Here is a 26,622-nt window from a genome sequence, read left to right as displayed (position 1 = left end):
CAAAGTCCTCACTCCCCTCTGGACAGCACACCATCGGCCAGCTTTCTTTCTCTCATGTCCTGCTCTCCCCTTCCTCTCTCTCCCCATCACTGATCTTTTCATCTGGATGGCGAAAGCCATTTTGCCTTCTTCTCCTCTCTTCCTTCCACTGCAAGGCAAGCCTCCACCATACCTACACACATACATGCATACACACCAGTGCCTCACAAAATCGAGCATCAGCTCCTCTGCTCTCCTCCTCCTTCACAACCATACCATTCATACACACAGAGCACGCACAAGCACAAGCATACATACACGCAAACATGCATGCATACACACAGGCACCCACATTGAGCACCCTGTCTCTGCGCCGTTCCTCATCTTCGTCACTCAGCTGGCCGGCCCCGCCCTCCTATGCTCCTTCGCCGTCACCGTGCGTTACAACATTGTTAGACCCATCCAAATCACACTCGGCTTAATCGACAATGCCAGCTGTCTATAAAGATAAGAACTACCATACACCTGTTATTTGACGTGTCGAGTGCTAACACTTAACTAAAAACATCCATTGCAACTACTATTTGATTACAACGAGAGTAATTCCGGTAATACCGATATATGCTAACAAAGCCCAAGACCATAGCATATACTGTTTACAACCTAGTTTTATCATAAGATATGAATAGAGTGCAATGATTTAACTTAGATTACATATCTTGTCCATTATACCACTTTCTACTTAATATCAGAGTTTTCATACGTAGCGAATAGTATTAACAACAAAAATATCGGTGGCGCCATTGTCCAAAAGGCACCACCGAGATTAACTTGATTATACCTCCTCTACTCCTGCCCATCGCCTACATCGATAGGATAGAAATATCCATACACTAGTTCATCGTTACCTGCACAACTTAAGGGTAGTATCCTGACTACGAAGGTACTTGTAAGACTTACACAATATGGGTATATACTAGTCCTGACTTTAAGGATAATGCATTTATATGAATATCAAGAAAATGGCCACAAGTTAAGTTGATTCAGCGAAAAGCACTTGATCAATAAAATGACATGAACAACTAATATTGATCGACAATAACCAAAACATATAAGAATGTAAACTTGCTGAACTCAAATAAGCATCAACAGATGCTTCTCCTAAAAGCTCACATATATTTTCCATCCCACCGAACTGAACGAAATTCTATGATTGATGTCCAATGGACATTAATCATGTTCATGACCGAGAGCTCAGCAATTTGAATTTATCTTACACCCTACAGGAGAGTACTTCTTTACCCACACGACACAAGACTATTTAGCTTGTACAATAAATCATGTTACACAAGGGGGTCCCGTGACAACCTTTCCCAAATAAGCTCCAACCATTTGGAGCATGCACCTAACGGTACGGAGGTTACTTAGGTCTACTCCCAGCAACCTAGATACCTCTACAAGCATGTATCACTCACACCTTAGATGTTCAGGCCAAAGGGTCACAACTAGAAAATGTATTTGGCTCATTTTTACCATATTCGAATGTGTAGTAGTACGGAAAAGTGCATAAGACAACAATAATAACGATCGGTCCTTAATCGATGCAAACAATCTATGGCACCCAAGTCTCCTCTCCCGAATTACCTCTGACACCATCCACATCTCGTCTCAGTTTCTATATCATCAGGGTCTCCTCTCCTGAACTACCCCTAACATTGTCCACATCTCGTCTCAACTAACTCATCATCCTAACTTATCATTCCTTTAAAACAGTAATTGAAAGCCCTATAGCTCGCGAACAATGGACGTTTCACCGCTCGACTTCTAGTAGTGACCTATGCATGGCTAAGCATTCTAAACTTCTTTTATGTTGGACATTAACATGGTTATATCCAAGTTACGGTGATGGAGATCATCAATGTATTAAGGTAGGGGCACATGCATCAGATAGGTTATACCTAATTCCCGACATCGACTCGCTAAAACATGCATATATGACTCACAACAATATCTATAAAATTGACTAATAATTCACCAAAATATATGAGAAATATGATAGATGCTTGCTTGGTGCTTCCTGTTCTTCACTCATGAATTCCACTGGTTCACCTTCGCGTTCAAGCATATGATTCTCCGAAATGTCGTTTTCTAAATTAAAAGAACGATGCATCACAATGAGTATGGATGATATGCGATGAGAGATGCTCCACAATGCACAAAAATGGTGAATATGTAATGCATCATGTCATGAGTTTATAGCATTAATGATTTTTCTTAATTTAGATTACCATTAATTGTTTAATATTTTCTTGGATTATTCAAGCTTAAGCCAAAGTTTAAACCTAAATAGACAATTAATTATGTATAACATGAGAGTAAGTATTTTTAATGAACAGGGAAAAATTTAATAAGATTAACAAAATTGGTTTCACCAATTTTGGAGTTACCAATAATTAATTATGAATTATTAAAGATTAAACACATTTCATTAACCCAAGAAATTCCAGTACATATTGGATGTCTCCTAGAATTTTTAATATGTATAGCATGATCATAAAAGGCTAAAAAAAATTTGTTTCACTATTTTTGGAGCTATAATTAATTTACTATGCATTTTACAAGATTCAGCCAATTTAAAAGTGTAAGAAATAAACTATTTCGTAATTTCTGAATTAACTGAATTAAAAAAATATCTAAAAGCTCTAAAGACTTTTTGCACCCCATGCCGGCTAGCCACACCCATGACAGTGGGGTCGGGTTTTTGACCCAGGTCAAAATCGACCTCAGGCCAGGCGCGCACAATGATGCCATAGCGGAAGCACTTGCTTCCCACATCGGCGGTGAACGGCAGCAGCGTTCAGCTGGAGGTCAGCGGCAGGTGCATCAGCGCACGCACGCGGATTCATTTGAAGCACATGTGGCCAACGAGGATGACTAGAAGGCGGTCGACGACGGCACATGGCGCCGATTGTACTACAATGGCAACGCACACACAGGGATAGGGCAGAAGAATGCATGGTAAGCTGCAGCGGGCTAAGAGGAAACTAACCAGGTGGTCCTCAGGCCAAGGGCCAGGCCGACGACGTGCGGCCAGAGGCGACGATGCTCGGTTACCGTGGAGAGTTACACCGGCGGCACCGAGCCAAAGCTAAAATGGTACGCACAAAAGCATGCTAGAGGCGAGGTGAAGTTCACTGAGTTCTCTGTTGGGCTAGAGAAGCGGTGTGGTGACGGGTCAATGGTGGAGTGGTGGGGATACATGCCGGAGCCAGAGAAGATGAGGCCAGCACACTCAAATCCGGCCAGAATTTGGGGGGAATTCGGTGAGGGAGCTTAGAAAAGCTTTGGCGGTCACCCTCCTTGCTTCCCCGGCTGATCTGACTTTAGGCGCGACGGATTTGGTGACGGCGTGTTGTGCTATGCTCTGTCGCTCTTCTCTGCTGGCTTGTGCTCAGCAAGAGAATGAGAGAGATAGAGAGAGAGGGGTAGGAGGAGAGGGAGAGATAAGGGTGACGACTGGATTCACTGGAAGGAGGCTCGGTAGCCAGCTTCAATTGTGAACAAAATTGGCGTCCAACAACCGAGCTTTGCTGTCCAAAGTAGAGAGGTCAAGGAGAGGAAGGGGATGACATGTGGGCTGTGGTGAATATTAACTAACATAAATAAAAAAAAACTTCTTTCCTTTTCTCTGATCCAAAGGAAGATCATTCCTAGCCCTAAAATTATTCTAGGGATTTGTGTGATACTATAATTCATATGCAACCTATTTTAACTAGTTCTACACAAAAATCCTCAGCCAATTTTAAATGAAAATCTTCAAAGTTGCAACCTTTTCTAAATCGCTCCAATTTTTAAGGCCTCAAATTAAATCCCAAAAATTTGAAAAAATTCACTAATATTCTTCATATGTCATAAAATAATTTCTAAAATTATTTTCAACCCTATGTTGAATAGTAAATTTGTGAGTTCCTTCACAATGCACCACTTCTCATTAAACTTACCAATTTATGTTTAATTTTTAATTGCATGCAAAATTTGCTCAAATAGATAAACATGATGCTAATGATGCTCATCAAAGCTTAATGACATGTTTAATATTTAGGATGCTACACACATCGACACCAAAAATATCTCACAAATATTGAATGGTAATGGACACATAGACACCCAAAAATGATGATGTATGGACAATGCTTACTCTACCATAGACCAAACCAATAGCGCGGGAAACCCTAGTTCAATAAGATTTCACCCGTTGGTAGGGTGACAGCAAGGTGTCGCTCATCCAACGGGTGATATCTTGCTACTGTCCTCTGATTGGGTGACATAAAGGCGTCACCTGCTGGATAGGCGATATCAAGGTGTTACCCATCCAACGGATGACACCTTCTGTGCTAGTGCTTGCATGCGCGGCCTAGCAGCGGCCCTCCCCACCTTGCATGCCCGGCACGATTTTTTATTTTTATATTTCTTAAATAAAAAAATTATAAAAATATTCATCCATTTTGAAAAATCGCACAAGGATCTATCACCCTTCTAACGGGCGAGAGGTTTAAAAATAAAAATGCTACACTCAATTACTCTCAAAATTTAAAACACTATCAAAATAGTAATGAAAAATTCTGAAAAACATCTATGGTGTATAGGATGATATAATCTAGCTCTCCAAAAATTTACTAGTACAATGAGAAACTAAAAAGACAAAATTTCATTGTACAGAGTCGGTCATCATATTTTTCTCTGAACTTTTTAAAACTAGATTATAGCATTCTCTACACCCATACATATTTTTTTTAGAATTATTCATGACTTTTTGATAGTGTTTTAAATTTTAAGAGAATTCAAATGCTGGATTTTTCATGACTATTTTTTAATCTATCACCCATTTTTTTAACTTATCACCTGTCACCTTTCTCACGGGTGACATGAGCCGAGATATGTGATTTTTAAAATAGACATATATTTTTACAATTTGGAGGATATAAAATCTAATTTTGCGAACAATATTAGTTGTGAATCACAATTATCATAGAACCTGGTATGCAGGTTACATACGCTGATAACTGTAAAGAGATGACGATAACAAACGTTGGTATACACGGTACTCCTAAAGACTAACCTAATAGCGTGCCGCTGCTAATCCTAACATGCCTTAGGGAATGAAAATATACCGGGTTACAATATATGCTCTCTACCGAGTGCACCTAGGATATTTTCCCTTTCTCAGAGTATCAGGGCTCTGCCTCTTAGTACGATGGGCCCTCTCATACTTCCTTTCCCTCTTTTCTTCGTATGCTTCAGCCGCGGCGCGCTCCTTTGCGACTGTCCTGATGCGCTCCTCCTCTTGCCGCATCATCTGTCGTTCCTCGTACATGCGGCGTTAGTAACCTTCCCTCCTCCACCATATCTCCATGTCGACCCACTACTTCTGGTACTCATTTTACTCCATATCCAACCATTCTATAAAGTCACATATAGGTGTAAGAGACTGGACAAATGAAATAAGAGGGGAAAATAGTAAGATAGTGCGTGAAATCGTATGAAAAAGTGTCATATGAGTAATCTATATCGCCATACCAGTGGATAATCGTACAGTCCATATTGAGGTGAGTCTTACTGGTAGTTAGCACACATGAAGAAGTGTAGGCCATAGGTGTAGGATATGTCATAGGATTTGCGAAGCCTACAAGGATCGACATAGAAGCACATTGACGGTTCAACCCCTAGGGGATGATGTAATGACCCAAATTCTTAAAACCAACAAAATAAAAACTTTTTCAAAAGAAACTAAAAAGAGCTTTGCAAAATTAAATAAATCTCTAAGTGTGTATGTGTGCTTTATAAATATATACATATATGTGAGTATGTGTGTTATATGTATAAATACATATATGCAATGAGGGCTTTTTCCTATAAAAGAATGTTTATGGATATATATGTGTATTGATTGCTTGCTTGATTGTTTGTTTATGTGAGCTATATATATACATGTGGTATATACCTTGTATGTATATATATATATATATATACATGAGTATATACATGAGAGAAAATAGTTTTGAAATAGAAAAGCTTTTAAAAATGAAAAGGCCGAAGCCCATCACCTCCCTTCCTCTCTTCTCTCTGCTCCGACCAACCCAATCGGCCAAGCAAAGTCCAGCCTGCTGCCTCTCTTATTTTCTCCTCCCTCTCTACTCAGCTCGGCCGGCTGCCATCCGTGTTGACGCCGCCGTACCCAAGTCGAAGAAGTGCGCCAAACACCCAAACGTGTTCGCCAGAGCTTCAAGAAGCTTGAGCCCGCGCCGGTTTTGTTGGAGCCCGAACCAATCATGAGATGATCGTGCAAGGAAGTCCGTCGGCCGTATGGAGTTACACTCAAATTCGCGAGTTGGAGTTAGGGATAAGCCAAGCAACAAACAAGGAAGAATCCAGGTGTTATACATGAGCTTTTGCCTAAAAGATAGAAGCCCGAGCTGGTTTGAATCGACGGAACCGAGTTCGAATAGCCATCCACCACCCCTCCTCCAAATCTATTTCGATTTAGAGATTAGGTAGCCTTCCGCCTATATATATGTGATCCTATGCCCTCCTCAAAGCATCCCGAGCATTTTCCCCATGTTCTCACCGAGAATTCAACGCCCAGAGCCTAGTTCTGGCTAGAGCCGAAGCTCCAAGCCACCGCTCGCCATCGCTAGCCTCAACCGCACACTGCCAATGACAACCCGTAGCCCAGCTGAGTTCGCAAGGTGTCGGAGTTTGAGTTCCGCCGCTCGTCGGAGTTGCAAGAAGTCAGCGACATGATTTCGGCCGTTGTCCAACGGGTCGCCGCCGCCTGGGAAGCCGCCACCGCCGTCGTCTTCACTCGGGAGAAGAAGAAGCAACATGAGTCGTCTAATTCAAATCCTGTGGTCAAGATTAGATCTGTGCATACCTCTTCACAGAGCCAGTTAGATGTTGCCACGTGTCACTTCATAATCCCAATGAGCCTAGCCATGTCATCGTGACAAGTCTGCATGCCACATCAGCGCTTTTGCTGATGTGTCATGCCACGTCAACTCTAGTGCTCAGTCAGCAGCCCAGTCAGCATTTGTTTTTCTTTTTAATAGTTTTAATTGCTTTGATGACATCATAACAGTTAAATATTACGCAATAAATAGTTTGTAGTATAAAAATAATTCTAAAAATTAATAATAATTAGGTAATTAATTTCTAAAAATTATTTATAGGTTTATTTAATTCTTTTTAATAGTTTTAAGTAGTTTTATAAGTCAAATAAATGCTAGAAAATTCTAGAATAATCCCATAAAATCATAGATGGCTTTGGAAAAATCCTAGAAAATTCCTAGCAACATAATTTCATTTACAGATAATCTTTTCAGTACTGTTCTAATATTTGGAAAATCATAACTTGTAAACTATAGCTCCGTTCTGACCCGTTCTTTCGTCAAATTGTCCGGAATAGTGTAATCTTGTGATGATGATGTTTGTAGTGTGATGTTTGGTTATTCTTGGACCTTGGTGTTTATGTGTTGTTGTTTTTCTGTGCATGTTGCGAGTAGACGCCAACGGTTCAGAGGAGCTAGAAGGTCTGCAGGATCAAGATTTTAAAGACCCAACTGAGTTTAGTGAAGGCAAGTTGTGTTCTTGATCATATTTATCCCAATTTTTAAATGTTTTGTTTTATAAACATGCATGCGAATAATATGTTGGGAATCCTAGTGTTAGGCTTTACAGTAGTTTTTCCCTTATCATCCTTTTCAACATAGTATGGTTTTGGGTTAGGGATGGGAAGATGATGAGGCTTAGCTTTGCTTTGGATGGTAATCATGATTAATGCTCTACGAACTTGATAATGGTCCTATGCAACAATGATAAATATGATGGAATAAATTTTGTAGCAACATGGTATAGGGATTTGAGCATGTAGTATGATAGGATGTATAGGAAAGTGGTAGCCTTACTCAAATCTAAGGATCAGTTCGTGGGGTGACCTTTTTGTGTTTATAGTACAACCACAAGTCTGGAATGGAACGTGCCTAACCAAGTAATTTGCTTACTCTTAGTATAGTGTAGACCAGGCAGAAGAGTGATGAATGGACGAAGTCTTGGGATCCGAAAGGCGCAAGAGGGGGCTTTCGTTGTTGAGGTGGAATCACGTGGCAGTGAAACCTTAATGAGTAGACATGTGCTGAGAGAGGTTATTGTAAATACTTTGTAGTGGATTCCTAGCGCACACCTCGGTAGTGTGTAAGAGTTATCCGTCGGCCAAGGATGCTCAGCAAAACGGGATGATACGTCTTATGGATGAAGTACAACCTCTGTAGAGTTAAAACTAAATATTCAGTCGTGCTCACGGTCATGAGCGGCACCGAAAATCTACTATGATTATAACTTGATGTTTTGGTTAGTCGGGTCAACTGTGATGGTAGGAATCATAGTTGAGGATAATCAATCATAGTGGTGGGAACTATGATTGAGGGATTCATCCTTAGTGGATGGAACTTTGGTTGAGGTGTTGGTTAGTTGGTTAAGTCAAGATGGATGGAATCTTGAGGGGGTTGGTTATTCACTTAATTATACATGCTTTTCAAATATTTTTACTTAAATTCTGATTTATGCAAAGAAGCCATTCAACATATTTCTTGTAAAAGCCTTCATATGCACACTATTCCTTCACAACTTGCTGAGCACGACAAGTGCTCACTCTTACTATCACCAAACACTTAGTTGGATAAGGTATCGAGGAATACGTTAAAAGTGGATCGTTCTAAGATGCTTTCTACATCGATGATGCATGTGGGAGAGTCATAAAGGATTAGAGTCATCGTAGTTCATTTAGTTCTGCTGTAGTTTATTTAGTTCTTCGACCCTTGAAGGTCACTTCTGTAAGATGATTAATTCGATTAAGTATGGATATTGTAATGATTATCATCAATGAAGTCACTATGTGTTAGGATTGATTCCTGGGTTCAACACATAGATGAGATTGGTTTATTTCTTGAAGCGATCTTGACAGATGAAAATCCCCAAATATTTCTTAAGTGGGTTTGGTGGAGCTGAGGAAGACATTGAAAATGAGAGAACTGAGGGAGGAGTGGTGTATCCATGGATGAGGGTGGGGTTATTTATGGTCTCTACGGGTTGGTGCATAGACTGAGTGCATGGACTTGGCTATGGGCTAGAGCATAGGATTCCCTGTAAGAGCTGAAAAATTTATGGTATTGATGCTCATTCATATGGTCACTTCATGTCTAAAGTATGCATGCATTAGTCAATACTGCAGTGTGTTATATTGATGATGGGGCATCAGATATTCTGGTAAGATCATTAGCATGCATTACTGCAACGACAAGGAAAAACCTGTCTATTATTCAATGCTGTAGTACAGTGCAGTCTAGCGTAAAGACTTTTCAGTACTACCCGTAATAGGCTGGTGTAGTCTTGGCAGTAGGCTTTTCAGCTGCCGCATCTATCCACTACCGCCAGGACTTCTTGTATATAAACAAAACCCAATCGATTTTCTACTCACACATCTCGTGACCTCGAATTGCATCGAGACAATGGTGTATCCTCATCCTCTCGATGGTCTAATCGATCCATCACCTCCACAACTCATTTTAGACGTCTATGGTAGAGATTTCTACAGAAACTACAATGCTCTTCTTTGCTCGTTTTGGCCACCATATCGACATGGAGATGATGTTGTAGTCCAAGTTTATGAGTATTTTGGTAACGCATGCTGTTGATTCTTCCGTTGTCCACATTTCAGGGTACGAACAAATAATACTCACTTTCTTTCATATTTTGTCAACACCATTTACTTATCTCATGTATCACTTTTTCCAGACGGATGATTGTGGGTTCCAGTACTGGATTGACCCACGGATAAAAACCACACATTCAAGAATACATCCGTCACCTCCATGTCGTTATCGAGGAACTGCATGAACAATTGTGCCAAGAGAGATCCAGGAACATCAAAAGGTGCTATATCCCGCCTCATATTGCAGGCCAGAGGAACAATTGGGAGTAATATGGATGTGTTCATTCTTAGTCAGTATGACTAGAAGCAATGTATCCCGATGTACTGCCTTAGCCTTATGTACTATTTCAATGTATCGTGTTGTTTGTAACGTTGGATTTTGTACCCTATCATGTAATGTTGGATTTTGTTTGCACAAGTAATTGTAGTAGGGTTCGTAATGCGTATGGTTTTGATTTTGAAAGTTGCAAGTCAACGATTTATTGCATGACAGGACGGGATGCAGATACGTTCAAAAGCGGATAAGATTGCATGATGCTATGCTTTAGGATGGAAGGAGAACACATGTAATAAAACCATAGCTAATAACATAGTACCAACATAAACATCCTACATGATATGACAATCACATAATAAAAATGACATGAACATGTACAAGTAATGTATAATGACGCAGTCAAGGGGCGTCGTCATGGCCACGAGTGTGCTTGCTGGGCATGCCCGCCGGCCTCCGCTAGCTTGCTGCTCTGTGACGTACATGGTTAGTGAAGCATAACAAGGGGTTGTGCGAAGGGTGCCGAGGGCATGTAGCATCTGTAGGGGTGTTAGGGTCGGGCTGCGTCATCTATGTCAGTAGAGGTGCCCCCGATGTCTACGGCGGGCCCTCCTCATCAGATAGCAATGACAACCAATCATCCGTCACGGAGTGCGACGAGCCAGACACTGTGTCGAACATGGCTAGAATTGTTGCATGATACAACTATGTCAAATGCCATGCATCACAATATAGTTGAATTGAAAAATACAATCCCGAGTGATACCATTGATAGTGACAGTAACCTCTAGCAGTGAAGGTAAGTTATGGTATGAGTCCTTATATATGCCAAACCTCTTCTCTAACACATTATGTTTCGCTCTCCATGCCATATCATATGAAATCTCGTACCCAAATCTGGTGTTGATAGCATGCATAACTCCAAACGGAGACATACTAGTCTTCTCCACAATCTCTAGGTACATTATATTTGCAACATAATCAACGCTCATGTTCCTGTGCACGCATAGAGGTCGGCTCAAGTTGCAAGTATGTGGCTTAATAATAGACGCTAACCATACTATGTCACACCTCGACAAGAATCCATGAAGTCGCCAAGTGCAACCTTCAGGTAAACATTTTACGTCGTATGTCCGGGGTTTAGATATTACCACCTTGAACTCCCTCACCTCTGAGAAACACCATCTCTTCACTGCATGCTACAGATGAATCCTGTTATGAAACATCTGGCCTTTGGTCACCATGATAGAATCATATTCCCATGCCAACTCATGCCCATCGTTCACCGTCAACTTCTCCAAAGCAATTTTTGTCCATTCTTCTGGGACACCTGCACCTGAGTCTACAAATGTGTGGAACTCATCGGTATCTGCTTCCATCTGGTTCCTTAGTTCCTCATCCCGCTCTCCCTGATCAGCACGCATCATGGCCTTATTTTCTTCCCCGCTGTCACATTCTTCTCTTGCAATTTGTAGCTCAACCGGTGTACTAGTCTGCAAAGGTATCTTCGGAACCACACTCTTCTATAGCTTCTCATGGACATCATTTTCACCAACAACTTTTATGATGCTAGGTTCGGCTTTTGTGGACCCAACATCACTCGCTTCTACAAGGATACAGTGGAGAAAACCCCGTCTCAACCCCAGTGACATAAATTGCTATCATTGCTTCGAACATGTAACCTCCAAGAGCTCCTACTGCCAGTCAGTTTCTCGACGTCTAGAAATCAAAACCTTCATCATCAACCGCTGATATGTCAGACTAAGTAGCAACAGATTATATAGCCAACCTAACACTTGGGACTGCTGAATCTTTCGTAGACCATGCAATTCTGTGTCCACATACTAGAAGTTACTCAGATTAATCCCACTATCACAATGCACGACATATCAAGGACCGTAAAAAACCCTAAACCCCACTATGGTCGACATATCTAATTTAACAACCATACTATACTTCGTCAAGTTAAATAATTGTAATCAACATACAATATCTACGACAACAAAATCTATTCAACTTCATCACTTGTATTCTACATAACCATCAAATATCACCGCTAACATAATCTTTCAGTTCACACTATACCATTCTAAATGTATTGTTGTCAAAAAATTACTCTATTTCTATTCTAAATATCCTACATCTATGAAATTTTTGTATTATATGTTCATAACAATTGTCTAACTATTGAAAAATTCCAAACAATGTAAGCTCTATGCTAGATTTTCTATTCTACACACATCTAAATTTTTCTACTCTAAATTCTAAATGAATCATATTTTCCTCATTCCATTCTAAATACAATACTACGAAAATCCACAACAATTAAAATGTACAAATCCTACATCGACAAAAAAAAATGCACATCTAATAATATCAAATTTTTAAATCATATTAAATAACCTATTTTAACTCTACATTACCGAGATATTTAAACTTTTTCAACCATTCTACATTTCCTAACTAACTATACTATATTTTGTACTTATAGCCAATTTTCAAACATACATACTCTACTATAATTTTTCTAAATTATCTACTCTACTCAATATTTCTCTAACTATTTTTCTTAATATTTCTAACTCTAAATTCTGTAAATATTCAAGCTTTTCTAATTATTCTATATTACCGAACTATCTCATACTATTCTAACCTAAATTTTCTACCTAACTATACTAACTTTCATAACTAGCAAAATTTTGATCTAGATCTACTCTATTCTAAATTTTCTATCATAATTTTTCTAATTTATTTACTCTATTCTAGATTTTTCCTACTCTATTCTAAATATTGTATCATAATGTTTCTAGCAATTCTAATTTTTCTACTCTATTCTGCCTATTCCTACTCCATTCTAACTATTTTTTATTGTTTCGAATAAAAAAAGAAAATATTCCTCACCACCGATGTCGAATTGCTCGTCGGAGTGGCTCATCGCCGCTCGTGGCCGACGTATGCCGTTGGCCGCCCACTCGCTGCATCTCGTTTGTTTGCTACTGCACATCGCGCTCTCGCATTCACACTGCATCATCGTCGCCGTCGCTCTCTGCTCGCCGTCGCACGTGGAAGACAAAGAACAGAGGAGGAACCAACGGTCGTGCTATTATTAAAGGCCTGTCGGTATTTCATGTGCTGACATATTATACTGCGTCACTTGCTGGTACACGGAATGCTGACAGGTCGTTAGACTATAGCAACAGCCTCTGTGGCACTCGTTTACCAGAGCTCACCACCTGTCGACATTTCATATCTCACAGGTCTGCAGACCCATTGCCACCTAGAAAATTGGCATTCAAAGTATCAACAGGTTTCTTTTCGGTACTTCGTATGTCAATATATATTTATTTTTTTATTTTGACTATTATTTTAAAAATTTTCTAATAAAATAATATTATTAAAAAAATTCACCACCTCTCCTCGGCCCACATAAGGGTGACGGTGGTATCCCACCCATACAGCCCCATCCACCGAACCTGGCTGTCCCACCTGTCCTTTTCGTCCCCAGGTCACGGCTGACCGGCGCGGCGGTTCTCGTCCACAATTCAAGTAGCCCCAGTGTGCAGTGGCCGTGGCGCCCGGAGCCCACCGATCCCATCCCTGCGGCCTGTGGCGCGCGCTCGCCTGAGCAGCCTCTCTCGCACCTCAAAGCCATAGCCGCACCCGCGCCCGGTCCATCCAAGCCGTCTCCGCAACTCTCGCCACTCGCAGTCGCCTCCCCGCGCTGCGCTCCCCGTTGCCACGAGAGGGGATGGCGACGGCGAGCGGCGTCTCCTCCGGACCCGTGCTGCAGCTCCCCTCTTTGCGGGTAGGAGGACGCTCCTCTGCGTTTCGGGGCGTCTCCTCCGGACCCGTGCTGCAGCTCCCCTCTTTGCGGGTAGGAGGACGCTCCTCTGCGTTTCGGGTGCGTGTGCTTTTGGTCCCGTTGCAATGCCCGCCACATGCTCGCTATAACTCCTCTGGGGTGCTTACCTATTACTGTTGTTCAGGTGCCGGCCAAGAGCTTGCTGCCTCGGAGAACAGCTGCTGGAGTACCGGCAGGTATGCTTCTGCTCGCGTGACTGTAAGGAGTGGTGTGTGGTGTCGCGTAGTAGTGGACTCTGGAGTGGTGGGTAGCGTTCTTGGTCAAAATGTAGGCCTTTGAGTGGTGCAGAACAGGCTGCTTGTAGCTTGGTGGTTCTTATCTTCAACTCAATCTTCAGGTTGCCTGCGACAGATTAGTTTTCAATTGGAAATGGTGAGGTCTTGAGGTACTAATTTCACGATTCTGCAGCTCCTCAGGTGGGGTTTGCGCCACAATTTGCATCTGGATGTCAGTCCTGTAGGTTGTGCTAATGTAAATTCGTAAATTGCAATGTAATTTGCACACTGAGCAGGTACTATGTTAAGACAGGATGAAGTATTAAAGCCGATAAACTGTACCATAGAAGGAGATAACTAGCTAGTTGCTTGGCTCATTGGAGTTTATCTAAATGAGAGTTGTTGTCTACCTCATTTCCATTCAACAGCTTTCGCTGTGCAAATGTGACATGCTTATGTCTCATCAGGTAACTTTTTTGTGAAGAATGATGTTGTATATAACGGAAGAAACTACCACCATTTTCTACCATTGAAGCAAAGAGGAGGTTTGCAAGCAGCAGTACTGCCTGTTACTCCACCAATATTAGATGATGAGGGAAAAAGGAAGCAAATGGCTGAAGATTATGGATTCTCACAAATTGGAGAACAACTACCAGATAGTGTTACTCTTAAAGATGTCATGGATACTCTACCTAAAGAGGTGCCAACTGCCAACACCAGCATGCTTTGATGTTTCCTGTGCACTTCTCACGTAAATTTTTGCTATTGCTAGGTATTTGAAATCGACGATATAAAAGCTTGGACATCAGTTTTAATATCAGTTACTTCTTATGCATTGGGACTATTTTTTATTGCAAAAGCTCCATGGTATCTTCTTCCCTTGGCTTGGGCATGGACTGGCACAGCAGCGACCGGGGTTAGCTCCCTCCCTTGCTCTCTAAGCTTGCATGTGCATGTGCCTGCATGTGCGCATGTTTTTATCTCTCTGGTTTATCCACATTCTAATTGATGTTTTTGTAAAGTTTTTTGTTATAGGTCATGATTGCGCCCACAAATCATTTTCAAGGAATAAGCTGGTGGAAGATATTGTTGGAACTTTAGCATTCATGCCATTGATATATCCTTATGAACCATGGAGATTTAAGCATGACCGACATCATGCCAAGACAAACATGTACATACCTCCTCCTCGTATAATAATCGCCAATGGTGTCTAGACTTCAGAAATGCTCTTCGGGATTCAAGTAGTAAAACTGCTACTTATCTTGCAAAAGTGTTGCCTTCATGCATTGCTTTGTAACAATATTTCACCGCTTGTGCACTTATTGCCACAGCATTCTATGGCCTATTGTAGTTTTTTTATTGCACTTCAGATGGACTTAATTTTTTTTCAGTTTTGCAACTTCCATCGAAAGATTTATATCGATTTCATTTAATTCCTTGAAATGCAAATGAGCAATTTCACTGATAACATTTCATCCCTGCTCCAGCATATCTAATGCTTATACTTGTTCTTTAATATTCACCATGCACAGTTAACAGATATACTGCAAATTCTTTATATATCACAGCATAACTCTGAAAACACTTTTATATTTGTATTGTCTGGAAAACCGAGTAATAGCTCGGTTGGTAGAGCCTTCAGTTAAGAGATCATCCACTTGGGCTCGAACCCTGGTGCTCGCAGGTCGTGTGAGTACCTCCTTAAAGGGTTTGGTACTCCCCTCTTAAAGACAAAGCCAGGGGTCATCTTCTCCCTGTGGTTGAGTTATTTATTTATTTATTTATATGTATCGTCTGTGCAATATGGATGAAGTCATATTATAACCAGAAAGTCTTGAATATTTCCAACCAGGTCCTAGTCTATTCAGAATATTTACCTTTTGCATAATGTCCAGGTTGATAGAAGATACTGCATGGCAACCTGTTTGGCAAAAGGAAATTGAATCATCACCTGTTCTAAGGAAGGCAATTATTTTTGGCTACGGCCCTATCAGGCCATGGATGTCTATTGCTCACTGGTATTTATTTTTTCAACTGTTTTCACATTACAGGATCATGCATCAACTGCTCCAGGAAATAATATTTCTGTTAACTATTGGTTGCCTGTCTGTCAGGTTGATTTGGCACTTTGATCTAAACAAATTCAGACAAAATGAAGTTCCCAGGGTTAAGATAAGCTTAGCATGTGTGTTTGCATTCATGGCGATTGGATGGCCTCTGATCATTCTCAAAACAGGGCTTGCTGGATGGTTTAAGTTCTGGTTCATGCCATGGATGGTTTATCATTTTTGGGTAACATTTATTATTTCTTGTCACCATCATTTGTTGCAATGTTTGTAGTGTCCAAGTCCATGGTAATTATTGTCATGTTCTTGGACTCTGTTATACCTTTCTTTAATATTTTAGTAGAGACCTCATGATAATTAACAATTCACACTTAACTATTATAAATAACTGACCCATGGAGTCCGTCAGATGGCCTAGAAAGATGTGGTCTTTTGCACAAGCTTTCACCAAAGAATTTGCTGAAGGTTCTAAGGCAAATGGATATAGTGTAGGAGTCTTTTGTATCCCAGCAGCCATATCATTTCCTTTTGATATTCAGATAAGAATGCCTTATATATAGCGCTCACAGCGAACACCAAATGTTCTCCGATCAGATGAACAGTACTCCGACCAGTAATGATGAACAATACTCCGACCAATAATGATGAACAATAACTCCGACTAGTACTGATGAGCCATAACTCCGACCTATGGGAAGGTCCGAAAAAGATATGGTTGTTAAAAACACTGTTCACGGAAGTTTAGGATAGGAACCGAAAGTTCTGAACTGATAGCAAAACTGAAAAACAGCAACACAAAACTTAAAATCTAAACTAGAAAACCACTCAAACGTGGTCCAAACCCAACAAATTTTAGCCAAAGCTTCTCACATACCTGGTGAATCTTTATCCAAAAGATCTCCTCAAAGAGATCAAGATTACACCATTGATTTTGTGGATTTGGCCAAAATCACACCGAGAGGGAAATTTTAGAGAAAATCAACTAAAAGGTGCTCGTGTGAGGAAATCGTTTTGGAATCACTCGGGATGTTCTCACATATGTCCTAGCAATCTTTTACCCACTGTAGTTCACTGTTGCGCTACCCCGCAATTACGATCCAAAAAACAGTATAGTTGCGACTCACAAGATAGGTCAGTTACTACAAATATATATGGTCGTAACTGAGTACCTTATCTAGTCGTAATTATGCACCTTTTTGTCATGTGATTGCAACTGGGTCACCTCTGCGCACACCCCAGTTACGATCCAAAATGCAGTATAATTGCTATCGTAACTGATTTTTTTGTCATGTGATCGTAATTTAACTATCTGTGCTGTCGTAATTGACTATTTTCTTACTCGTAACTGTGATCGCAACTAGGTCACCTCTGCACACACCCCAGTTACGATCCAAAAATCAGTATAGTTGCTATCGTAACTGACTTTTTGTCATGTGATCATAACTCAACTATCTGTGCTGTCGTAATTGACTATTTTCTTAGTCGTAACTGGGGGTGGCGCAACAGTAAACTACAATGCTTCTCGTAATTATACACTTTTTATCATGTGATCGTAACTCACCTATATGTGCCATCGTAACTGACTAGTTTTTAATTGTAACTTGGGTGGTGCGAAAGTGGCTGTAGCAACTGAGGGTGGCGCAACGTAATTCACTATTGCGCCCAGGCGCGAAATAGACTCGCAATATATATATATGTGTGTGTGTGCGCGCGTGCGCGTGTGCGTGTTGTTTTTTTATTCATAGAACTTTATAGTGTTCAGAAACTAGTGAGTAGCAACTGGTTCGTGCCCCCATGAGTTTGCCAGCTATTTGATGATTTTTTGGAAACCCATGATTCGGTCAAAATTGGTCAGAACATAGGTTGAATTCATAGGACTAACATGGATTATATCAGTTATATCTCAGTGGTAAACCAGACCATAGTTTGATATCCTGCCTTTAGCTGGTTTGACAGAGCAAGATATGCATACGAAAAGGATAATAATTTGTGTTTGAAGCTGTAAAATGACTGCATTATCTAATACTTTGTATACTGAAAGTCTAATTTTCTTATCTTTTAAATGATTCTCTTCAGATGAGCACTTTTACAATGGTACATCACACAGCTCCTCATATACCATTCAAATCATCAGAAGAGTGGAATGCTGCACAGGCCCAATTAAATGGCACAGTTCACTGTAACTATCCTCGATGGTGCGTTTCCATTCTGATTCTTGTTGCACAGGAAGTCAATGTTACATTGAAATTTGAAAGTGTTGCCAACAAAATGACACTGGTCATAATTTGTTGTTTCATCTTACCGACAAAATTTAAGATACTTCGCCAACATATGTTTTTGTTATATTGAGCATCATGTTCATATTTGGTAGGATGTGCCAAAAGAGCATGTAAACCATCAACCATGTTTTACTTTAACAAAATTGTTGGATTGTAGAATTGTACATAGCCTTAGTTTAGAATTAGTCTCAGGATGAATGGATGAAAAGTTCAGTGAAGTTTCAGTATAAGTATAGAATGCTGTGTGGATTTTGTGATAAAGTATTCATGTTGTCTAGTGCCAATTTTTGTACTACCAGAGCTAACCTAATCAATTTCCTCTAGTGAAATTATCTTGGGAACGCCTTGTTTCTTAAAATTGGATTTTGTCTGACTAATGGACTTTTCCAGGATAGAGATCCTTTGTCATGACATCAATGTGCATGTCCCACACCATATCTCTCCAAGAATTCCAAGTTATAACCTTCGTGCTGCCTATGACTCCATCAAACAGAACTGGGGCAAGGTAATTTGAATTACTCCTATTTTTGTGCATCGCTGATTTTTTACATACTGGCTTCATTTCTGCTCTCTGGATACCTTATTTGCAGTATGTCAATGAAGCCAACTGGAACTGGCGATTGATGAAAACGATACTGACTAGATGCCATGTGTATGACAAGGAGAGATACTACGTTCCGTTCGATGAGCTCACGCCTGAGGAATCCCAGCCAATCAAATTCCTTCGGAAGTTCATGCCAGATTATGCATGATACAATTACTACTGTTGACTAGTTGAGAGTATTGTTTACATAGGCGGACACAATTACAGTGACTTAGAGAGAAGACTCTTCCTAACAGCAATGATACACAAACCGGAATTGTGACTCAAAAATTAATATGCCGAATTGTGTTACACGGCTTCAGAAAGGTTGCCAAAAAATGATGCTAATTTTCTTTATTTTACTCCATGTTACAGGAGTATTTATGCAGTGGGAAAGCGAGCATTTGTATGGTTCTCCAATACATTTGTGTATCATGAAATATACATACACTAGCGTGTGGCTGCTACTTGCCTGTACTGAACCTTTGCTCTGTACCCCAATTGATTCATGGAGATGTTCTCAAGTGACCAAGTCGGCTGGCCACTGCTTGTAAATTCTGTTGATTTTTATGGTTATTCTTAAAATTCTCTTTGTTACTTCTTTGGCATCCAAATTTTGGCACACTGCCATTAACATGCATCCTTTTCAATAGAGGCAAATTCCTTATTCGCTATAAAAAAAAACTTCATCTTCCCTCTATGTCAATTAATTTTTTGAACTTCCATTTTATCTTTCTTCCTCTCTTGCCATTATGTCGGATTTTGGTTCAACCATCAAATTCACTGTTCACCATTTTTGTTTCTTAAAAAAATCTAAAAATTTTGATGGGTGCTGTAATTTATGTGTAACTTATTTTAATTAGATTTATCTAAAAATCTGGTGTATAATTTAAATTAAATTTCTCAAAAAAGACTACTTTTATAAATTCTAACAATTGTTATGGTCTCAAATAAAAAATAAAAAATCTAGAAAATTTCACTAATATTCTTCTTGTGTGATAGACTAATTTCTAAAATTATTTTTAAACCTAGGTTATATGGTGAAAAGTGAATTTATTTGTAATACTTTATTTATATACATTATACATCATGGTAGAATAGATGGAAATAAAGTATTACAAAGTAATTTACTTTTTCACCATATAAGCTATGGTTAAAAATAATTTTAGAAATTAGTTTATCATATAAGAATAATATTAATGAATGTACCAAGATTTTTGGGATTTTATTTGAGACCCTAATAATTATTAGAAGTTATAAATGTAGTCTTTTTTGAAAAACTTTAGTTTAAATTCTGCACCAACTTTTTAGGTAAATCCAATCAAATAGGTTGCTATAGAATCCGTACAAAAAGTTAAATTATTTTTGAAAAAACATAAAATTGCTGATTTTTTGGAGAAACAAAACCAGTGAACCATGAATTGGATGGAGGATTGAACGGAATGGAATGGCAGAAAGAAACTAAAGATAAAATTGATGGCAATGAAAGAAGTTTCAAATTTTGAATGACACAGAACGAAGAGGAAGTTTTTTATGGCAAATAAGAAATTTGCCCTCCAATAGACCTTGCACGGTTGTGTACCTCTTACAGTAGCGAGACCATTTACGTTGTGAAAAAAGTTCACTGGATGCAACTACAACATTTGGTCATCAACAATAAGCATACTTCAAGGCTCAATGCTTTCAACGCACTTTATTCTTTACTGCAAAATATCTGGTACAGGCAGAATTGAAGCGTAAATAGCGTACAAATATCACATGGCTATGGAACATTTGAATTCTCTACATTGCGCTCATGGGGCTATAAAACATATGACTCCTCTCCTCTACATGAACATCTCAGCCCATGGTGTAGGATGGTGACGGCAGGTTTATGACAGTGCTCTTCACCTTTGTCATCATGTTTATGCTGTTAGTTATCCCCTGGGATCCAATGCCACTGTCCTTCAAACCCTGTAGTCCAGAGAAACCTTAGGATTAGAAACAACAGAAGCAAATAAACCTCTCTGAGCAAATTTATGGTCACAGTAGGTTGCTGAAATGATAGCAAGTACCTGAAAGGGGAAATGGTCAGGTCCACGAGCTGGTGCGGAGTTGATCTGCACAGTTCCAGTCTCCATTGCATCACTGATCAGGATTGCTTTGTTGATGTCTCTCGTGAAAACACATCCCTGAAGCAATCAATGAGTTGAAGAAGCTGGATAATGGTATCCATTGCTGCTAAGGGGAAGGGAGGGAGGAAGAGGGAACCTGCAGGCCAAAATTGCTTGCGTTGCAATGGTGGATGCCTTCCTCAACCGAGTTGATTCTAATCACAGGCAAGACAGGGCCAAAAGGCTCTTCCCATGCAATCCTCATGTCAGGGCAGACATGATCCAACAGCAACGGCCAGATAAGGTTGCCTTCTCTCCTATACTCCTGGCAAAAGGTTGCTCCTTTCTCCTTTGCATCCATCACCAAGCCCTCAATAAAATTAGCCGAGGATTCTGTTACAACTGGGGTGATATCAGAGTCGTCCTCAGGAGAGCCAACTTTCAGTTTCGCCAACTTGGCATTAACCTTCTGTACCACGGCATCAGCCACTGCTTCCATGATCAGCACAACTTTGACAGCGGTGCACCTCTGGCCACTGCGTTCATCATAACACATTTGAGCATAACTTTGAAGAGTACCGAACATGGTAGAGTACATTATTCACAATACTAGTAATACAATTATTGATAATTCACAATATAAGGATGGAAGCATGGAAGCCGAGGAAAGGCAAATGACAACACTATCTTGTGTGCATAACCACCAAATTGGATACAACGTGTCATGTTCTGTTAGCTAAAATCTTATCCAAAAAGTTTTATTGATTTCCAATTTTTGCTTTCACTCTTCTGAGAAATTGCGGTGGGAAGATTTACAACAAGCTCAAGTGTCCAACAGACCAAATAAATAAGATAAATGTGTTTTGGCTCTATAAAGTTTCGGACAATCAAAATCATTATTTAGTACCTGTAAGAGAAGCCACCCTTTACTATATTTGCTGCGACTAAATCGAGATCTGCATCCTCTAGCACAATGCAAGCATCTTTCCCTCCAAGCTCCATCTGAAGAGGGACCATTCCAGCCTTCTTTGAAATGGCTATACCAGTATCACCTCCTGTAAAACTAAGAAGCAAAGGAACTAATAAGGTTTTGTCTCATCGAAGTTGAAGATGTCAACAGGAGCAGTTGGTTATTACCTTATGCAGTTGACTCCAGGATGCATTGTAAGAAAATCACCTATTTCAGAACCTTTCCCAGTCACACAACTGATCAAGCCGTTTGGGAAACCAGCCAGGTGGAAGCAGTGTACCATATGAAGTGCAGCCACCGCACCCTGTTGAACATTTAAACTTCATATAAGCATTTTTACTTCAAATGGCATTAGATTCAAACTTAGGCAGTTGAAGATTAACTAAAAAATCGTGTACCTGAGTTGGAGGCTTGAGCACAAGAGCATTGCCAGCAATTAGTGCTGGGCCAATCTTAGAAACTGCTAAGTTTACAGGATAGTTGAATGGTGGTATTGCCAAAACTACTCCAAGGGGTATCTACATGAATAGGATGTGTATTAGTATGCAAGGAAACAACATTGATGGATCAATGATTTAGGGAAATCCAATACAATTTAGGGGAGAACCAATAGGCAACTTAGTAACCATAAAATTCATAACTTGCCTCTCGACAGAAATGTTTGTATTATAAATTTCTATAACATGTATGGGTATTTGGTGCTATTTTTTAACAATCATAAATGTATGCTCCCTCACATCTGGGGCTCAACTAGGCCTACAACTTGGACAGGGACTCGACATGGTGCAGGAATTGGTCCACCCCTGGAAGGTTGAAATGCCCCCTGCCTCATCACCAGACCATTCAACTAACAGAATTATTTTTCCCTTTAAAATTGAGCTAGTTAGGTCTTGAAACTCGAGACTTATATCTTTGATATCAAATTGAGTTTCATGCACCAACCAGTTCACTCAAAAGTCTAAGTTGTCGACGAAAGATGGTAATACCTGCCATTGCTTCACTTATAAACGAAAGGACGGTACCATAACTCATATAGCTAGTTTCCTTGGCTTGAGCTCAATTCCAGCATGGAACAAATAACTAAATTACTAGCTTGACTTCTCCATAAAAAAACTTACAACGTGAGCTAGGGTGATGGAAACTGAGTATGATAACATTATCGGGGCCATTTTTTATTAAAAAAATCTGGCGATACAGTTAGCGTGTGCAGGAAAAACACATCAGAAGTTCTGACATCAGAGCGCATGCTGGCACGAATTATTAGATATCCAAGATAACAAAATACCCCTCAATGAATAGTTGTATCAACCTTCATTAGTAGCATTCTAAAAATTATTCAGCTCTAATGGTGAAGGATCTAATCTATCACCAACAATCTCTGAAAGAACTCACAAGCAACAGCTATAATTGAATGTTTTCTTGCCATTTACCGGTAACGCTTTGCTCCATGGAAAGTATCTAATTTCGAAACACCAAGACATACAATGGCCAAATGGGCCAGCACAGTTGGTTAGAAAGTAACAGGTGCAAAGATCACTTCATAAAGAAGCAACCTCAATGATTTTGATTTAAGAACAGTGAAGGTAACTACCAGCACAACTACTTGGGTCGAAAATAAAATAAAAGTGAAGAAACCGTATGTCTAAATTAGCAAAGAAACTACATCTCAAGCTCAGAAAATCATGGTATCATAGCCTATATTCTTCATACTCCTGCAATGCTTACAAAACCTCCAACAATGTGATGCTACTGTATAATCCAATCCATAGTTTATATTTTGAAAATTAGCTGCAACTAGCCATTTATCACAAGTTACCGCAATCTTGGAGTTGCGGTTGAATCTGGTCAATTCTACCAAATTTCGTTGAGTTATGGCCGAGTCAGGTCGACTCTTGTCCATGTTGTTGGGTATGGTTGAGTCATGATCATAATGACACAGAGTGACAGATGTACAGTAGGATGGACATGGGGCATAGACTCAAAGAGAAATGCCAAACTTTCAGCAGGCATGGCATGGTGACGACATTAGAAAAGGACAAATGTGGAGAAGCTAGAGGAAGCAGCAAGACAGGCATATGCCAATAGCATATCAGGAATATTCCTTACCCCTCAAGTTTCAACAAGCTGCACGATTAATATCCTCCCCTCTTTTACAGATCATACAGGTAGCATAAATTAAAACTTGATTTAGACAGATGCCCCAGGGCCCAACTTTTATCAATATATTCTCCATTCAGTGAGGATAAACTGGTTGATCAATCAATATAATAAACAACATTCAACTAGCTTACTTCTCTCATCAACATCCACAGTCAAATAAGATATATAGACAACATCATAGTGAAAACAAATGAGCCTGTAAAGCTAACTGAAATTAATACTGTAGCTATACCTTGGAGCTCAGACAGTACTTATTCCTCTCATTACCGGGAAAGCTATCGGACACCAGCAACTTGCCCTCCCCAAGTATGCGGACACCCTCTTCAGCTGTGTATGACACCAAATCCCCAGACCGCACAACCTATCAAAAACCCAACAAGACATTTTTTATCTGTTACTCAAGAGAAAAGAGTCACACTTAGGAAATTCAACTGCCACTGACCTCAGAAACAGCATCCTTAGCTGGCTTGGCGATCTCCTTGACAAGGCACTCGGCAATCGGGGCCTTGTGCTCCTTCAGGATCGCGGCCGCCTTGTGGAGGAGCTCTGCACGCTTCCACAGCGGAGTCCGTGCCCACGCCTTCTGCACCACCTTGGCCGTCTCCATCACCTTGTTCACCTCCTCCTGGGTGCATGCTGGACATACAGAGGACCCAAATCATCAGCAAAATTGTGAAGTCAACTCCTTTTGCACTTCAGAGTTCGGACCACTGAACTTATTATTAGCCAGCCTAATTCAAGAACTGATTAACTCAAGAGTCAAGACAGCTTATTCTTGCGCTGACAAGCTGTGCAGCAGTTCGATTTGTGGCCAGAAAACTAAGCATCGAAAGGGATACCATTTGGAGCAGTAGTTAAGGGGCACTGTCAGAGCCGGTTAGCAGAATTAAGGAAAGCGATTGCGCGCGCGGCCATTAATGGCGCTTATCGACCAAGGTTTAACTTCGTGAACATCGACACAATTCAACATAGTACGTCCCCATCAATCCTCCTCCCCAATGAAACCAGGGGACAACACTAGCAGTGGCACCCCGAGGTTCTTGGAGCCGGCCGAGCACGCTAAAAAGGAGAGCAGAAGCTGGCACCTTGCACCCTGTACTGCGTCTGGCGGGTGGTGGGGTTGACGATGGCGACGGACTTGCCGGAGGCCGAGCTGCGCCACTCCCCGTCGGCGTAGTACCTGTACACGTCCCCGTCCAGGATCTCAGCGAACACCCCCGTCCCCGCCAGCGCCATGGCCGCCGCGTCTACCGTCTACCACCACAGCCAAGGCACCAACGTGTGGTGGAAGCGGAAGGGTCCAGGGGGACACTACTGGTGCTGTGCTAGTGGCGGTGAGGGCTCGGGTTGGGGGGAGGGAGTGGTTGGAGTGATGGGAGCGCGAGTGGCGGAGCGGAGGCGACCGCGGGGTTTAATAGCGGGGGAGGATGGCTTGGCCACGCGTGGCATGGGCGAGCGGACCCACCGAGGCGGGGAGGGAGACGCACGGCACGGACGGAGCAGAGGAAGAGGACGGAAAGGGTCGAGGTTCCGTCCTGCGGTTTTATTTCCGTTTCTTTATTTCTTTTGGGTGGCTCGACGGGTGTGGAACGGGACTATGCCGCATACAAGGGAGTTGCAGCATCCAACGGCTGTGTGGCCGGCGTTCCTGCGCTGCTACCGCTGCACGCTTGGGCTGAGCTGACCCACGGCCGTGCTAGGGGCTCTAGCACGGGCTTGGCCTAAGTCTTTTTTTATTTTTATATTTTTTCGAGTTTAAATTTAAATAAATAGATTCCTGACGAAAAAATTTGCAAAAGTATGTGCCCACCGCCCTCTCAGAGGGCTGCAGCCCTCTCAGAGGGCGGGTACGGGTGCTAACCGCCCCCTGAGAGGGCGGTAGGCCTTCCCGCCCGGGCCCCACAGCTAACCGCCCCCTCAGGGGGCGGGTAGAGGTCCTTACCGCCCCCTGAGGGGGCGGTAAGGGAGCCTCCCGCCCGCCGCCCCGCGCCGGCCCCCTGCGCGCTGAGTCTATATAAACCCCGAAAATTGGAGAAAGAACCAGAAAATTCGGAAAAAAAAGAAAAATTGAGAAGAGAGAGGAGAAGAGAGGAGAGGAGAGGGGAGGAAGAGAGATCGGCGAAGCCCTGCTACATTTGGGCTGCGAATTTGAAAAAAAATTTCAGGTCAATCTTTTTATCCTTTTTATTGTTGTTAATTAGTGCAGTAGTAGTATATGACATAGATTTTAGATAGTTAGATCTAGGGTTTAGAAAATTGTAAAATTTAGTTAGAAAATTAGTACATTATTTTCAATTTGTTACCTGTAGTATATTATTTGTAGTATATTATTTTCAGTATGTTGTTTGTAGTATATAGTTTATAGTATATTACTT

General features: G+C 40.9%; 2 protein-coding genes across 5 annotated transcripts; one reads left to right on the top strand and one right to left on the bottom strand.

The window, feature by feature from the left end:
• The first annotated feature begins 13,584 nt into the window (after positions 1-13,584).
• Positions 13,585-19,621, top strand: LOC133898770 (omega-6 fatty acid desaturase, chloroplastic-like). Of its 4 annotated transcripts, none has more exons than XM_062339482.1 (10): positions 13,585-13,890; positions 14,003-14,054; positions 14,561-14,793; positions 14,866-15,009; positions 15,116-15,267; positions 15,992-16,114; positions 16,211-16,388; positions 18,239-18,357; positions 18,832-18,946; positions 19,032-19,621. In XM_062339482.1, the coding sequence occupies exons 1-10, from the start codon at positions 13,765-13,767 to the stop codon at positions 19,191-19,193; spliced, it is 1,404 nt and encodes a 467-aa protein (XP_062195466.1). In that variant the 5' UTR covers positions 13,585-13,764; the 3' UTR covers positions 19,194-19,621. The 4 variants fall into 4 exon arrangements, with proteins under 4 accessions (XP_062195466.1, XP_062195468.1, XP_062195467.1 ...); XM_062339484.1 differs by having other exon boundaries at positions 13,586-13,821; XM_062339483.1 differs by having other exon boundaries at positions 13,586-13,849; positions 14,004-14,054.
• A 1,069-nt stretch (positions 19,622-20,690) lies between these two features.
• On the bottom strand, positions 20,691-25,648 carry LOC133898502 (NADP-dependent glyceraldehyde-3-phosphate dehydrogenase-like). The gene is made up of 9 exons (XM_062339222.1): positions 25,333-25,648; positions 24,690-24,883; positions 24,480-24,608; positions 22,486-22,605; positions 22,255-22,391; positions 22,025-22,180; positions 21,275-21,653; positions 21,079-21,195; positions 20,691-20,977 (listed from the first exon to the last, which is right to left on the bottom strand). The coding sequence occupies exons 1-9, from the start codon at positions 25,481-25,483 to the stop codon at positions 20,864-20,866; spliced, it is 1,497 nt and encodes a 498-aa protein (XP_062195206.1). The 5' UTR covers positions 25,484-25,648; the 3' UTR covers positions 20,691-20,863.
• Between the last annotated feature and the right edge of the window lie 974 nt (positions 25,649-26,622).

Source organism: Phragmites australis, chromosome 18 (genome assembly GCF_958298935.1).
Source record: "Phragmites australis chromosome 18, lpPhrAust1.1, whole genome shotgun sequence".
Lineage (NCBI taxonomy): Eukaryota > Viridiplantae > Streptophyta > Magnoliopsida > Poales > Poaceae > Phragmites > Phragmites australis.
This window is presented reverse-complemented; position numbering and strand designations above follow the sequence as displayed.

Excerpts from the sequence above, each read along its gene's own strand:
- LOC133898770 (XM_062339481.1), top strand. The coding sequence starts at position 13,765 with ATGGCGACGGCGAGCGGCGTCTCCTCCGGACCCGTGCTGCAGCTCCCC. Across the intron at positions 14,055-14,560 it reads AGCTGCTGGAGTACCGGCAG|GTAACTTTTTTGTGAAGAAT; the intron begins GTATGCTTCTGC and ends ATGTCTCATCAG. Across the intron at positions 15,268-15,991 it reads CATCATGCCAAGACAAACAT|GTTGATAGAAGATACTGCAT; the intron begins GTACATACCTCC and ends CATAATGTCCAG.
- LOC133898502 (XM_062339222.1), bottom strand. The coding sequence starts at position 25,483 with ATGGCGCTGGCGGGGACGGGGGTGTTCGCTGAGATCCTGGACGGGGAC. Across the intron at positions 24,609-24,689 it reads CTAAGGATGCTGTTTCTGAG|GTTGTGCGGTCTGGGGATTT; the intron begins GTCAGTGGCAGT and ends GGTTTTTGATAG. Across the intron at positions 21,654-22,024 it reads AAGGGTGGCTTCTCTTACAG|TGGCCAGAGGTGCACCGCTG; the intron begins GTACTAAATAAT and ends TGATGAACGCAG.